The sequence below is a fragment of the Paramormyrops kingsleyae genome, chromosome 14 (assembly GCF_048594095.1).
Source record: "Paramormyrops kingsleyae isolate MSU_618 chromosome 14, PKINGS_0.4, whole genome shotgun sequence".
Classification (NCBI taxonomy): Eukaryota; Metazoa; Chordata; class Actinopteri; order Osteoglossiformes; family Mormyridae; genus Paramormyrops; species Paramormyrops kingsleyae.
The window spans coordinates 18285188-18302058 of record NC_132810.1 but is presented as its reverse complement, the minus strand read 5'-3'; the positions used below and the strand labels follow the sequence as shown (position 1 = coordinate 18302058).

General features: G+C 39.4%; 1 protein-coding gene across 1 annotated transcript; it reads left to right on the top strand.

The window, feature by feature from the left end:
* The first annotated feature begins 6862 nt into the window (after nt 1-6862).
* nkx2.2a (NK2 homeobox 2a) lies at nt 6863-14849 on the top strand. Its single transcript, XM_023808666.2, has 3 exons — nt 6863-6912; nt 12786-13091; nt 13714-14849. Exons 2-3 carry the CDS (start codon nt 12836-12838, stop codon nt 14268-14270), a joined length of 813 nt encoding a protein of 270 aa, XP_023664434.2. The 5' UTR covers nt 6863-6912; nt 12786-12835; the 3' UTR covers nt 14271-14849.
* Nucleotides 14850-16871: the final 2022 nt, after the last annotated feature.

The window sequence follows — 16871 nt, the reverse complement described above, 5'->3', positions numbered from 1 at the left end:
CCCCAGACACATCCCTTGATATTCTGTTGTGCGCTGCAAAAGATTTATTTGCATTTCAATGCGTGTTGTCCTTTGCACACTTCTTAACTCAACTTTTTTTAAAAAGACAGAAGAAAAAATCTGATTTACTGGGTACAAGTTTTAAATCTCTAGGATGTCGCTCAGTGAACTGGGTAAGTGGTTGAGAAAAGGATCCATCGATGAGTGGGTGGTTTTAAAAGAAATGATTTGTATATGATTTGTATATGTAGTAGTTTGTTTGGTCTGTATCATTATGCAGTTTTGCCTGACATGGTCCATCAAGAGTGAAAAATCGCACAGCCTTGCATCAACTTGACCAACGGGCACAAATCGTTTTGGTCATATCACAATACACATTATTGTATGTATACTGTAATGTAATACAAGTTAGTTATAGACTGCCAGTCATTATATGTTTGGCAACACTTGCACCTCCTTCTGCACCTGTTACACTAAGTGATGCCTCTACATCTGCTTTCAGGCTTCTCTCCATCAGCGTGTCTTATTTACCAAGGACCTCGACATAAAATGCCTTTCAACATGAATCGGTCGGGCGATAAGGCTGTAAATTTATCTACATCAGTTATGAATGCAAAGGGCTGCCTGAATGTTCAAAATGATACATGTGTCGTTCGTAAGCCTTCGTGTGCAGATTGTGAAGTCTTCTACATATTAAGGACATGTTTCAACATGCAAGTGTTTCTGTTCTACGAAACCACTTCTGAAATAATCAAACTTTTGTACTTTTGGTAGGTCCTCGTCATTCTTGTTGCCTACTGCCGTACTTGCTTTTTCTGTTGACTTTCAGACAATCATTCATCCGAAGCTTAGTAAGCCTGTGCATAAGGGTTATTACAAAAAATCTTCAAAAATAGAAATGCCGTGTTTTCCTGTTGTTTATCCAAAGCTTTAAAGCAGATTTTGTTACTATTTGAGAAACATGTTAATTCTGTATTTATCATGCCATTGACGTACATCATTTGAACAAATGTCTGCGGTCGTGCGAAAACAAATCTTGCAAACTTTCACCATCTCTTGATGTACAGTATTGTTACGACAGCTGATAACTGAATGCAAGGTAAACCGTTTCGATTCCTGACCCATCACTTGGGGAGCAGGTGAGCCTTAATTCTGCCATCAGGGATCCTAAATCCTAAACCTCTTCACATCACTCTGCATGAAATGTGGTGAGTTTGGGCTGTCGGTGTTGAATGGCAGCCAGTTCCCTTAGGCATAATTTGGTCAAACCGATCCAACCACATGGACATGGACACATTTACATCACACTAATGAAGGTAACATCTTCCAAAAATACTGTACAGCAATGCTTTGTGGGTAAGGTGTACTGGTTTTAATATTTGGGGTAACCCATAGATTACTCTCTTCTTTTATTCTCTTGAGCCAGTTCCCATTTAGACTATGACTCTTTATGACTCTTTAACTGTCCAATCTAGAAAAGCCCAAACTAGCCTGAAAAGCCCCCAAGATTTGACGCCCTACTAGAAAAACCATCAAATTTTCACTCCAGTTCAGCTACAGCAGCTAGACAAGCTATCGTTCACATTTCCGATATTTTCGAGACGTTTGTAACCTAAGGGGCTTGTTTATATGGAAGCAGCTGCCACTCGACAGTTAGTTCCTCTTGTTGATGTCACATTCCACTTCTGGGTTGAAAATTGCATTTGAACATGCTTGACTTTTGACTCTGGAGGACACTCCGCAACGAAAGTACTGGTGTATAATGGACCGTAGACAGGCATTGTTGGGGGGAAAAAGGATACCCATGGACCCCCTGTAATCCTTATGTCTGGATCATTGTGCCAGTCCCATGTCTTTGTCTGAGCTTCTTGTATGATTCTCATTCATATATATTGATTTTTGTCTACCTTGGGCTAAATCTACAGACCTCGCCTAAGGATTCTGGAGCTGTTCTTCAAGAAATTGTTGAGTCATTGAGTTTCAAGGTAAAACAGCAATTGCAAGCGTCTTATAACGGTCATAGCTGGCCTTGGATTAAAAAAAAGATCATTTCTTTTGATTTCAGTCTGAAGACTCATTGTCTTCTGCACATTCATAGAAGTCTATTTATGAATTGCCTTCGACAATTCTATTTTATTGTGAATGTCAGTCTCTCTGGTTCTTAAAAAAGCTTGCATGCACACACACACACACAGGTTTGCAGTTATATCTTTGGGGGACTCTAAATTAATTTCTATGGGGAAAACTTTAATCCCAACAAGACGACCCTAACCCCTATGCACCCCTGACTTTAAACATAAGTAACCAAACAAAACATTTTTAGTTTTTTGATCGCAGTCACAGATCTTTGTGTGGACTTGAAAAATGGTCCCTACAACGTCAAAATGTTGTCACATTGTAGGGGACATTTGGTCCACACTATATAATATAAACATAATCCACACACACACATGCACACACACATACACACACACATGCAAACATAATACCCACATGAGGCATGTATGTATCCATCAGCTAAAAACATTTCTTACAGATGAAGTATTGCTGCTCTGGTCATTATGGTACTCCCTTCCACTGTCTTTGTTGTTTCTGCAAAATGTTTGATGTTCATGCACAGATATTTGCTGCAAAGCACTCGAGTACTTTACTCGTATTTTTTATTGACTATAGGGGTGTCAACAAAGTCTAACAAGCTCTAAATCATGGTTCCCCGGCTCTGGTCCTAGAAGGTCCGAATCCTACACAGTTTGCAGATTTCCTTGCTCAAACACATCTGAATCAGCAAATGAACAGGATAAGTAGGCGTGTCTGAACAGAGAAATCCGCAAGCTGTGTTGCAAACTGGCCTTCCCGGATGGGAATTGGGGTAGCCTGCTTTAAAGTTTACAAGAAAAAATATATATGAGCCTAGGCATCGCTGAACATTTTCGGGGCTGGTCCGTCAGCTATGTAGGGTTGCTAAATGTGTTTGGTATTTTGTAATATTTCAAATAGTCTCAATTTTTATGTACATGCCTGCCTGTTGTGCACATGGAGCAAACACCATTATTCATGGTGTGTGTGTCTGTGTGTGTGCATACCACACATACATGTGGATGTGTGCACGAGTCACCAGCAATTGTGCAAAAACCTGAGTAGACGCTGCTGTTATTTTTTGATACCGTAGCATCGGGGCTCTATCTGGGTGGCGTAATGGGACTCATTTTGTATAATGGGCCCATTACTGATTCTGACATCACCCCGTCCCACTGGAATCCGTAACACCCCAGGGAGGCCGTTGTGTCACACACTTTGATCTTTTGCCACTGCTGGTCGGGGGGGGGGGCTGTCTCTCCGCACGTTTTCTGCTGCTTGTGGCGTGGCAAAGCCTTCACGTTCCATCTCAGCCGGACAAGTAGAATTCGAGTGTGAGACTGTTTAGGTAGTTGATGGTGCCCGCTTCTAGGATGGCATGGACCCCTCCCTCCCCAATGAAGGAGTACTTTTCTTTGATGGGGGGTGGGGGGTAATTCTACTGAAACTGGAATCTGAGAAAGAACATATTAGGGTGAAGTTTGGGGTGAGATTGTGCCCACCCGGAGGGGCATGGCACCCAAGTCTGTGGAAAGTGAGATTTTATGAAGGCCTTCACCCTGCTACCCAGTCCGCCATGGTGACTTCATCGTCGCCCCTCATCCTCAAACTCATGCTCAGGAGTGCATCAGCATGTGGCCCCCATTAAGCTCAGTGAGTGGCTTTCGAGAAGCAGCAGGGATAGGAGCACTGCAGCCACACAGAAACCAACTGTCGCATCATCTTTGAAACCCACGCCTTTCTCACTCGGGATGGATGAGATTGGACCTTTCTAATTCTCGGCGAGGCAAAGACTCCAATTCATCAAGCCTGGCATGCAGGCTCAGTCAATGCCTGTCTTGTAAATGGAAGTTTTGGGGGGAAGCAAAAATCGGAGTGGCTTTCAGCGCGTGAGAGTCTCTGTTATGCCGCGCTGGCGGCGGTGTATATTAACAGCTTGAGAATCGGGAATCCTGCCCACTTCACCTGGCCCTACACAACGTCTGCAAGTGCGCCCTCGTGTTAATTAAACACTTTTTTTTCGAAAAAGTGCATCTTCCGTGAAAATCATCTCTTTGATTTTTTTTTTTTTTGTGGAGGATCCCGCTCTCGGCATGCTTCTTGAGCCAGAGACGCATTAAATCTTGAACTGATTGATTTGAGAATGTTGTATCGTTGGTGTCCCTTATTAGGTGTGGACTGTGATGAAGTGGCTCAGTCATCAGACTTAAGGCCTTGATGGATAATAGGCCGAGTGGCAGCCTGTCCTACACATCCTCGTTCAGGAGGTCTCTCAGGGTCCCTACAATGACATTCAAACACAGCGTGCAGATTCACAGAGCTTCTGAGTGAAGGGTATTCCTTTCTCGCCGATGAATGTGTTGGGAACTCAAACAAACTGCTTTGGGTTAACACTGGATTCTGAAAGGCCGATGTTCCCGCTTTATTTATTTGTGTTCCCTAAATCTCAGTAATACCCTTCAACACTGGAGAAACTGTGACGAATTGCTGCGGTCTTTCATCAGTAAAGTGGTTCCCCAAATTACTATAAGCAACATATTCTGTGTTGATTGATGGTTTCACAGTCCTCTGAAACATCATTACTATTATGCAGAGATTCCCAGCTGGCCACAATAAAATCATTGTGCTTTGATTTGAGTTCCTCTAGCCAGTATTTCACTAACATTGATACATATTTATGTGATATTAATTTATATTCTACAATCGTTATCTTTTGGGTCTCATTTAACGTTGGAAAACTTTGCAAAGAAAAATTATTATTTTCCAAAGGAATATACAGACCATTTAAAAAATGAAATCTGCAGGTATTACATACTAGTTTCTGAAGAAAGTGGATAGAATAGAGTGAGTTCTCAATTTCAGAAATATTTAAGGTCATTAAAGTGAGTTGGATATGTCTAGGTATGGGATCTTTCAGGAGAATTCCAGTTCCTACTCATTCTGACGCATTCATCTTTCCTTTCTTGAAACCCAGTATCACCAGTGAAACCAGGAGGACATAATACATGTCTGTGGAGGTTTCTTACGGGCGGAAGCACACAGTTCAGTCGCGTGGTTAACTGCAGTTCTTAATGGCGCTCTAATGAATGATGGCTTGGTCTCGTGCTTTCGCTTTATAGAGTAGTGCTGAAATCAAATGAGAAACAAAGCTGTATTGATGCTAAGTGTCATGCAGACCATCCGTCAATGTATATTTCAGATCCGAAATGCGGTCGTCTGTCTCATTCACATGTACCGTAATTTCTTCGGGGGGAATAAAGATAAACATCTCTAAATATGAGATCAAACGCCTTTTAAAACATAATCAGCCTAAACAATCATATCCTGTCCAATAGACAGCTTCATCGCACATTACATAAACCCTATTGGCATCATATCAAATTTTTGTCCGTAATGAACTATGAATTACAGGCTCTACATGATTTAATATTTATTATCCATAAAACCAAAAACATTCATATTTTTAACTTAAAACTGCACTGAGAGTCATGTGTATTGATGGACTGTAAAAACAGGGCACTTATTAAGGTATAAGTCTTACGCCGACTAACTAGGTAGCGGAAGTGGTAGTTAGGATTAATACGCGTCATTTTGCAGGAGATGCGTAAGCTGCCGTATATGCGTTAAAACGAGGCGCTCTCCGTACTCAAGAAATATCAAAACCCAGCTGTGATAACTCTCAGAATTTGCTAAGCTTGATTTGAATTATTGGCATGACTTAAAGTATAGATGACTTCACGTAAAGTGAATTTTAAATAAGGTGAATGTTACTCTGCTATTAATTTTAAATTTTGTGCCCGTCATTTCCAAACAGGTATAAGATCTAAAACCTCCATAATTTAGGTCGCCCTTTGCGAATTTAAATTATAATGTATACCTCCAGTTGTGCCAGTCATCCAAATTCTTCCTGGGTTGTTAGATAATAACTGGAACTGCTGATTTGCTGTTATAGAGCTTTTAAAAACGAGGATCGTGTAAGTAATTTAATAAATGCATGATTCAACATTCTTTTTTGGAGGGGGGGGGGGGGCGTACACTGGTAACAAAGAAAGGCTGTGACAATTAAATGAACAATTCTAACCGGAGCTATCAACAGTTATATCGGTTTATCTTGTGTAAACGGGGGATTCTCGCATAAATAACATGCCACATCTGGTGTGTCTGCTTTGCAGCTTCTTAGTTACCAAACGATTTATTACTTATATTCTTCTCCACGGCGAGACAAGGACGATTGAATCAAAGGGGGCCCTTATTTCTTATACAATCTGCCGTATGACTGGTTCTCTGTTTATTTTTGTCCTAAATGTTACTGTTGCAATATTAGAGACACATATACATTCATAACGATTTGAAAACGAGCACAAAAGGGACACATACAAAACAAAACGCACATACACACAAAACACATAAGCGTGTAAATGAGTGCGTATGTTATATATACACATACACACGCGTATTGTGCTTTTTTTCTTTTACTGACAACAACCTGTATAAGAAACTTGCGATGAACCAGCTAAAAGCACCAAGAAGAGGGGCCGTGTTTGCGCTTATGACCAGTTTATTGCCGATGAACATATGGCCAATATTTTGCCTCGCGTCATAGCTGGGGAAAACAAACATCATGCAATGTTAGCGAGAGAGCAAGAGCAGAGCCACTTGGACAGCTATGCAAACGCACTTGGACAATATCAGAAGAGGAGCACTTGCTTTCTGGGTATATAAAGCACATCAAGCTTATCTCTGCACGCACTCCTGACTTCCATTTGGAGATATTTCATTAACTCCAAGCTGTCTTAACGCTGGCTTCACCACTTAGCCCCTTTCATCAGTCACCAGGTGAGCACAATATATGCCTTTATTATTTAACCCCTTCGAATGCGATATAAGGTAGGTTGTGCGCGGAATAGTCAAGCGAAATCACTTGTGAATTAATTCAGTTCGTGGTGACTTCCAATATCGCCGCTTGCCTGTGTAGCTCTTGCAATAACCTGCTTTTAATCGAGTTATGATACATTTGTAGACCAATAATTAAAATATTTAAAACTTTTTATGCTCGATTGAATAATATCAGAAATTGGTTTCCTTGCTGATTGCGAATTCGTTTTGTTGTTGCCGTACGGTGGTCTTCCATCCGCGACGATTGTATTTGATATATTTATTGCGGATTAAAACACAAACACTGTTTAGATAGCAGGTTTATCCCTTTGCATTAGTGATTAGAGTAATTTGAGATAAATAAATTAACGCGCTAATACTTTTAACGGTACCGAGGTTAAAGTTTCACCAAACTGGATTTAAACAAATGTCACTTTACTTCTTTTTCAAGTTATCAGTGGGGAAATTCACTTCTCCTCATATCTTCTAGAGACGTTTAATAGGTATTGAACTCGGAAACACTCGTTGCTGCCTTAATTGCTTGTCACTTGGCTGACAATTTTCACTTTTTCAAATAATTATTTTTACGTCTCTGTGGTTTTATGCCATGCAAATACTAAAAAAAATGCACGTTTTAAACATATGTTCCGGGTTGCTAAGAAGTGGACCTGGCGCTGAACAGTCGTAATCTTATTTCGAATTATCTTAAAATGAACTAACAAATGATATGCCCTTATGGGTTTTCTCAGTATAATGTTTAAATGCAAAACGAAGCAGCAGTAAGAAAATATACATGTAGCATATATGTGATTTGTCTTACGTTCCATTTTTGTTTATAAACTCGTTATTTCTACGAGAATTCATTCCCCATTATTACAATTTGAATGTATAGTTTATAGTTTAAACTCCCTCGCTCGTTGTAATCCCCTCCTTTGTGATGGCACAAAAATCCGTGTTCCGGAGAATAAACTGATGTGATTTTTCCCTCGGCAGTTCACCGCTATGTCAGTAGAGTTCGCTATAGTATTAGAAATGTCTATTCCTGGCTACTGGTTCCTAGTTGTATGTGACTAGTCAGTGTGAGATCGGAAAACACCTTTTATGCCCTGTTACAGTTTCTGTTCCAGTATGAGTTTAAAAAAGAAACCACAGTGATCTATTTCTCGTACATTTTAAACCAGTTATTTAAATCATTGCCAGAAGAATTCCCTTTTAATTATCGCCGTGATTGAATAGCCTACATGCATATAAATTGCTCAGTGGTTCCTTGTATAATTAATTTCAAGCAGGTCGCTACAACATGTACCAACGGCTCCTTCGTCTCTCTGATGTATTACATTAGAAGTGATTAAAAATAATAAGCTATTCGGCAATTTGTTTCAGAAAAGCCGATAAAGGACCAGAACGCGGAATTTAACATACTGCTGCATGAAATTCACCGTTACAAATAAACTCGTAGTTTAACAAATAAAGGCATCTCCTCGGGGCAGAAGCGCGGCGCTAATCTCGTTGTGACATGTTTAATCATTAGAGGAAGGAAAACGAATAAAAGCGTAGTGTTTGCCTTGGAGGGAAAAAGGCCAGATTTCTGGAATAAAAACGCTGAAAAAAGATTTGTGCCGCAAGGGAACTTCCGCAGGCAACCAGTAAGACGCACAAATGAAACGGACATACTTTTACCTGAATATAATACATAGACTTATGGTAATTAAAAATCTTCCTTGTCAGTTTATACATTTTATCATGAACCCCGCGAGGAAAAGCAGGTTACCTTTATCAAAACCGAGCAGCTAGCCCCGGGCGTCGGAACACTGAAATTCGGCGATTACAAAAGCAAAGATCAATGCTATTATATATCTTCCGCTGGCATTCCCAATATGTTAGATAGGATTATTACTTCATTTGGTGGTTTGAATAAGAAATCATTTGTCTTTGAATTCCAAACAATGATGTTTTCACAGACAGAATATGTATTATTGTTTTTGCCTGCGCCATCTTCCCATAAAGGTACAATAAAATTACGCAAGGTGTCAAATTGTCATTCTTGCTATTTACCAGTGTATTTATATTTGAAACGGTGTCAGACTTCTTTGAAAACTTATTACTTATGTACGCATACATATTTAATTGTACAAATGATCTGTAATTTGCGTGCAGCATAGTAACCAAATGCGCCCCACTAAACAACATATATATATATATATATATATATATATATATATATATATATATATATATATATATATATATATATATATATATTAATAGGAAGTATAAAATTGTCATTTTACTCGTACCCTGCCATACGGCAATACAAGGTCCCGGTATTTTCACGTACATCGTCAGGGACACTTGCGTTGAAATAATGAGCAAACTCAATTTACTCAGAATATAAAAGCAAAGTATTATCCTGTGTTATGTGCTGTACTAAAACACAGCCTTCGAAAGAAGCATGGTTAGGATAGACGCTTATTCATTTTTGAAGCGACTTTAGAGTAGGCTATTATATGATAAATACGGTGATTACGATATAGTTTTAGGCGATGCTTTCTCTGTTAGTTCAGCAGATTTACTATGCACACAGGGCAACAGGAACACAGATATATTAATGTTTTATACTTTATTCTATTGCATAAGTGTCGATATCTGAGATATTACTCTAATAATACCAAAACACTGCTAATACAGCTACTTATTCTGCTACTACTACTACTAACAATAATAAAATAATAATAATACCACATCGCTTTATTAATTGTGCGTGATAATTTGCGTGGTAATCAGGTCATGTTAGATTAAATGCTTATTACATACTTATTCTTTTTTTCTGTCCGCACTGCATATTCGTATTATGTTCTGTTTTACTAACTGTTCACCGACATGCATCTCTGGAACACTGAATGGTGCTCAGGGTGTGTTTCTATATCTGCCCTGAGTATCTTATTCCAGTGGCACTTACATTGTAGAAAGTCTGAATCAGGCAACTCAGACTGAACGTGCGTTGCGCACGTCGGATGTATTCGACGTCTGAATGGAAACGCAGTCGGTCTGTTTCAGCTACCTGTGAAAGTAAACAGGTAAACACAAGGAGAGGGCTCTTGAAGTGAAGTACAGCCACTTACTCTGTGTACATTTACCTCTTCTTTCCAAACCCCTTTAGTTCAATTGTTCAAATACATCCCCAATAAGCCACACTCGCATAGTCTCTCCTATTTCGAGTGGGAAAGAATAGCTATATGGAACGTTTGACATTTGCCTCGAAGATGTTTGACAAAGACGATCACTTTATAAGTAATACATAGTCGTGCGCATTCCTGAAGAATCTATCTGGACACAAATATGCTATAATATATGCGAATGCACGCTATTTTTGTCACCTAAATTATTATTTTCCCTGGTTGATTCTTTTCACACGCTAGTACGCATTTGCTTCTATAAGCGCTACTAGTAAATATCAGTTACTAAGCATTGCTTGACGCAGAAGGTCAGGCCCTACCCTTGCGAAAGCTTTAACAGCAACCGACTGCGTTCACTCCCTGATCACTTCAATGGGCCCATTGTGGTCTTAGTATAGATTGCACCATGATTAATTCGACGGCCAAAACCCTTAGTCCAGACTGAGTAAAAAATTTACCTATCGGTTGACTCTCGTCAGTAGTGCATGCCCCAAATAAGGGACCCAACTTACGCACCTACTTAATACCTATCCACAGTGGACTGTATTATTATTATTACTATTATTGTTATTATTATTATTATTATTATTATTATTATTATTATTTTGTAGTTGTTTTGCTGTGTGTTTGTTAATTTGATCTATTAGCATTCGATTGACTTTATATATATTATATAAATATTATACAATATTTAAGAAATTCGTTTAAATATGTATTTCGATATCATGCTTATTTTTCGAAACTTTGACAGTAAATACATTTGGCAAAATTCTGTTGATTCTAGTGAGTAATATAATCGGCATTATGTTAGAGCAAGAAAATCGATTTTTATATGTGGCTGATATTGTCGTGAAGGGGGACTGTGTGTGTGCGCGCGAGTGTGTGTGTGTGTGTGTGCGCGCGCGCGCGCGCGAAGATGAAGGACTTTCCTTAATATTGTGGAAGGATTCAGAAATGAATGAAGAGATAGTCCATTGAAAGCAGCTGAATGCCATGACAACTAGGAACAACCTCAGATTTATTCCAAACAGTTAGAACGCATTGTACAGGGGCGTCAATCATCTATTATTTCACCCCTGAAATAAATGCAAAAACTGAGCCCGGACAAAGGCTTCCAACGGGAGCCGGACATTTGTCTACATCTTTGCCATTGTGCGCAGCTTAGCAATCGGTTTGTATTTGTGTTAGTCCGGGTCCGACCACCCAGGATGAGCTGAGGGCTCGCTAAAAACGTGAAACATTGTCACCCACATCACATACTAGATAGGAGGCAGGGAGGCTAAGAGAAAAAGAAAGGGGGGCAAAGTCCTGAGAAGGAAATAAACTGATCAACAATAATACATCGCTTTCTTATTTGCCAGAGATGGGAATGAATTTTATTTAAAAAGCTACAAAGTAACATTTTTTTAATTAAATGTAAGCCTGACGTCCTAAAAAATTAGATATCTAACGAATCTGGCTAAACAAACGAAATCAAGTAAATACTGATATTTCTTCTACAATTTCATTATATTAAGTTTTATTTATTAATTAAAATTATATCCATTAATTATTTCTGTGCTGAGTGCGCCTTCATGTGAGGAAAATCTTGCGGGTTATTTTACAATATGAAAGGTGTTTTCTGACGTTTCATATATTGCTGTAATCATCGGTTTTGATATGTATATAATAGAATCTTCTTTCTGACTTCTTTACATTTATTTTTTAAAGTTTTCAGATCTGTTTCCAGCAAAATTGAAACATCTGTCGGCAGCATTAAGTTTACAGTCCGCAACAGACAGAGGAAGAAGCGGTGTAAAAAAATCTTGTTGCGACCCGCTTGTACCTTTCGAAATAAACAAGAGTCCATGACTTAATGTTTAATGTATGCTCCTTGTCTTTAAGCCCGAACCAAAATATTGACCCAAAAGGTTTACATAAATTGGTCTCTTGCCATTTTAAATAAACGCATTTCGTGCAGATGAGAAACGATTATTGAAATTAATACACTTTTAAACGAGCGTTCAGACCACAGTTTAGCCCCTGTTGGCAACAAGCAATTTTCCAGGTTATTGCTTTTATATTTTTACATACGCGGAGAGTATTAACGCAAACGCTTTTCATGAGCAATTTGTTAAAACGCGCTTTCGAGTATGCGGAGGATGAAGCTACTTGGAGGTCCTTTGTATGTAAATAGGGTGTAAAAAAAGGCCCTCCCAATCTTTGTAATTAATTGACACGTTATACCACTCATCATGTTCTGAAGCACCAATAGTAGAGGCTCGGATCTTCCCAAAACCCACAATTTCACATCTGCAAACACTGTCTTCATCCACTTGACTCCCAAGACCCGCCCACACGTGTCCAACCTTTTGCGTTTTTAATGCTTTTTTCACTGCAGGTTCATGTGTTGAGACCAACCTTATATGGACTGATCAGACCGGTAATGGCTTATTTCCCCCTAGCACTCAGCAGTAGCGCAGTATCCATGAGCCAGATATAGTGCTTCAGCCACTTTGGCATTCTTCCTGGACTTACAGAAGTGATTCCTCTACTACTGTGGTAGCCAATGATTATCAGCCGCGCTTCGTTATTTGCTTTGACTGTAGTTAAATCTCAAACGGCACTAACCGGTCCCTTTTCAAAACTTCGATTCTCTTTTGTGTGTTTTTGAAACAGCGGATTGCCAAACTGGTGCAGCAACTTTCCTGCATAAATTTCCTCAGAATATGTCGTTGACCAACACAAAGACGGGCTTTTCTGTAAAGGACATTTTGGATCTCCCTGACACAAACGATGAGGACGGATCTATTACAGGAGTTGAGGAAGACACAGAGGGGACGGAAGCCACGAAAACGACTGGGGTTTTGGTGCAGAGTCCCTTAGAAAATGTTCAAAATCTGCCCTTAAAGAATCCATTTTACGATAATAGTGATAATCCCTACACAAGATGGCTTGCCGCTACAGACAGCATTCAATATTCATGTAAGTACCGCTTGAGAAACCAAAGTTGCTCATCTACTGATACTGCCGAGAATAAATATTTCTGTTATCTGCAAGATCGCCTTCTGTGTATTGAAATTATTTTGATGAGTATTCATACGTTTGAGGACCTTGGCTAGTTGCTCTTGAATAATATCTGCCTTTCGTTTTAAATTATGATGTCTCCATGTATAACCACGGTAGAAGCATTCAGGTTTAGTGAGATGAAATGTCTAAAGTGACCTTCAGTATTTAGACTGTGAGTCAAAATAAGTGTAACCAAAATCTTATGCACACATACGAAGCTCCAAGTTCTTTATGCAATAAGAAAAATGTGAAGGTCTTATTTTTTGCATAATGCAGTTGTGTACCCACCTTGGTATACTGTTTAAGTATTTCATTTCAATATCAGCAAGTATTTCATTCAATATCAGGCAAACGCGATGTGATATAGTAGTGTTATGGAGTGATCGATGAAAAATTCACGTTTGTACGTTAAAATGTTCATTTGGCTTTTAAAGTTAGGCAGAAGATCGGTGTATGAAAGTCAGGCTTTAAATGCCTGTCAATATGCACACAGCGAACGCAACTTTTTCCGTAACTATCTGGCCGTTTTCCCATGCAGTGCAAGGTCTTTCGGCTAATTCCCAGCAAGACTCCTCTGCCAAATCTCCTGAGCCTTCCGCGGACGAATCGCAAGACAATGACAAGGAAACTTCTAGCAACGGCAGCGACTCCGGTAAGAAGAGAAAACGGAGAGTTTTGTTTTCCAAGGCTCAGACTTACGAACTGGAACGGCGATTCAGGCAGCAAAGGTACCTGTCGGCGCCTGAGAGAGAACACCTTGCTAGTCTAATTCGCCTGACACCTACACAAGTGAAAATCTGGTTCCAGAACCATCGGTACAAAATGAAGAGAGCTCGAGCAGAGAAAGGTATGGAAGTGACCCATCTACCCTCTCCTCGAAGGGTGGCTGTACCTGTTTTAGTCAGAGACGGCAAGCCCTGCCACACACTTAAAGCTCAGGACTTGGCGGCCACTTTCCAGGCTGGAATCCCGTTCTCGGCGTACAGTGCCCAGTCTCTTCAGCATATGCAATATAATGCTCAGTACAGCGCTGCCGCCACGCCGCCGTTCCCAGCCGCACATCATTTGGTGCAGACGCAACAGTGGACTTGGTGAACATTTAGAGACTGGCGGGAGCGGCGCTTTCACGTGATAGGGAGCAAAGAAAAAACAATAAAACAAAAAATAAAGACTTTGCATTTTTTGCAGCTTGACCCATATCTACCGTTTTTAATTTGGGGCTGATATGTGCGTCACGTTTACAAGGTTTCGTCACGAGAACCGAGTGCAGCCTCTCCCTCGATCTAAGAATGTCAATGCGCTTGTGAAATTTTGTAAAGTATGTTTGTGTGTTGTAGAGATGTTTTTTTTTCTTCTTGTCACCCGTGTAACAAGCACGTACAGAAACCACTTTAAAATTATATAGACCTTTATTTCCAGCTGCTTTTACACTGGACCTAAATATTTATGGCCTTGAATAAAACCTTGGCAAGTTTTAGCTTATTTTATTTTTTCTTCTTTCTTTTTTGTAAATATTTAGTGGTAATTGTTTGCAATGCAGTTCACTTTCCAGGATATTTAGCTGGAAACGTGTATTTCCCAATTTCAAAGAAAAAAAGACACAACATTGTGAATAAGCTGTCAAAAGAATTCGTTTAGCTCTATTGTAATTATGTGAATAACCGTTTAAACGCGCTGGTGGGGCAAAGTCCCGATTTTTATAAGAATTTTAATAAAATGCTGTGTTTCCGAATTTAAGATTAAGCGTGTCTTAAATCCGTTTATTGGACAATGCATTTTAAAATCATCTTTCAGACGATCGTGCTCTTGAATATGTTTTCTCATCTGTGGTGGAGTTTGTGAGAATCGTAGACCATTTCACTAAATACTATAAGACAAATGGAATGTTTTAAATATGTTTGGCCGGATTTTGTTTCTGCAAAGGCTCAACGGCGTGAGCGGTGCGCACTGGGAATGTTGAACGCAAATTAATCCGTGTATATATCTATATATATATATATAACGTGTTTTGCTACTTAAATAGTTGAAAAGGACAAAGTCACTTGTGAAATGCGTTAAACATCCACTCGTCGCGTAAGAGGACTTCTTCAGCTCAGGACCTTCTGATTGTATGAGTATTACAAAGACTCTCTTTTTCATGATCTTGAGGCGCTTAACCATTTTGTTTATCCTGTTCCACAAATTTTAATTAATTGGAAAGTAAATGTGTTATCGTTATGCCTTATGCCTTTCTTTTTAATGAAAGAAAAATGTAACGATCCATTATGTGGACAATGTGCAAAAGGCAAAACAATTTATTCTCAGTAACTGACCACGAATGAGGTTTTCCGCCTATTGTTAATATAGCGAGTATGGTATACCGGCGTTGGTATTTCGTTGCTATATTTTTCTGGCTAAAGTAATGTTTTAAGCAACAAATAAGAGAAGATGTTTGATTTTATTAAACATATTGCAGATTAACTTTTCAGTATCAAAAGTACAAAATCTGAACACTTGGTAGGCCTGAATCCCAGTGCGGAAACCTTAACAGATGTTAGCCGCCGACCTCACTATCACTGAGCAAACTGCTAAATTGACACACATTGATAATTATTTACAGAATTTTGAGGGACCATTTGTTAGGTTCAGAACGCACTAGAGGGAAACCGAAAGGCGTCTACATATGAAGCTCAACGCCTAACATTTTATGTATAGTTATCTAGGTGAAATTAGGTAAATGCCTGTTTTAGCACCAGTGTTACATTAATTCTACCTTACTTTCTGTGTTTTCCGATACCTTAACGTATTAAGGTTTTAGGCCTATTACAGTAGGCCTATTTTATTCAATTTATGTAGCTATTATTACAGATACAAATAATTGAGATTATTTGGGTAATTTATTTAATAAAACATTTGTAGTTAAAATATATATATATTTGTTATTGTGTTAACTTGTGCTTGTTTTCCTCGTTTCGAATTTAATTCTACCTATTAATGTACAAGTGGCATCCACGTCAGTGTGAACACGGTAGGCCGCATCATCCGAATTATGTTTTGCTCAAACCGTTGACTTCACAGTTGCAAGTAGGAAGTTCTGTACAAAGTGTAGGTCTACAGGTTTTGCTTTTATTTAATGACATTAGTGTTTGTTTCTAAAGGTGCGGAGCCCGCATTCCTCTCTCCTTCAGCGGAGCCGTTTGGCTCTTGCTCACGTCAGTAGGACGCGTTGATTTCTCCGCGTTGCCAACCCCGCCGACCGTGCATTTAACAATCTGTCGGAAGAGTTTTGTGCAGTCTATCGTCGCACAATATACAGTACACGGCACAGAAAGGCGCCAAAGGCCAGAGGCCGGTAGTTGTGGATGTTAGAGGCGTGCATATTAACGAGGCTCAGAATGAAACTGTGGACAGTGTAGGGAGAGGAGACTATCAGAGTTTCTTGGTGCTATTCAGCTCCTTTATCTGGGGTCGTGCATCCCCGGGTTAGGAGAAGTATCCTTGGGTTTTGTCTTGCCTGTCAGTTGGTGTCATTGTGATCCTTGTTGTGCACGTTGTATTCCATATGGACAGCTGGCCTTAGGGAGGGAGAAAAGGATCTCTCACAAAAACCAAATTGTGTCCAGCTTTCAAATACAGCATTGTTGTCTCTCAAAGAAAAACGAATTAAAAATTCGCGCTATATCTTTCCTGGAAAAAGAAAACCCATTCACAGATAAC

What these genes read in the sequence shown, in the direction of transcription:
- nkx2.2a (XM_023808666.2), top strand. Translation starts at nt 12,836, where the DNA reads ATGTCGTTGACCAACACAAAGACGGGCTTTTCTGTAAAGGACATTTTG. An exon ending in AGACAGCATTCAATATTCAT is followed by an intron (nt 13,092 to 13,713) that starts GTAAGTACCGCT and finishes TTTCCCATGCAG; the next exon opens with TGCAAGGTCTTTCGGCTAAT.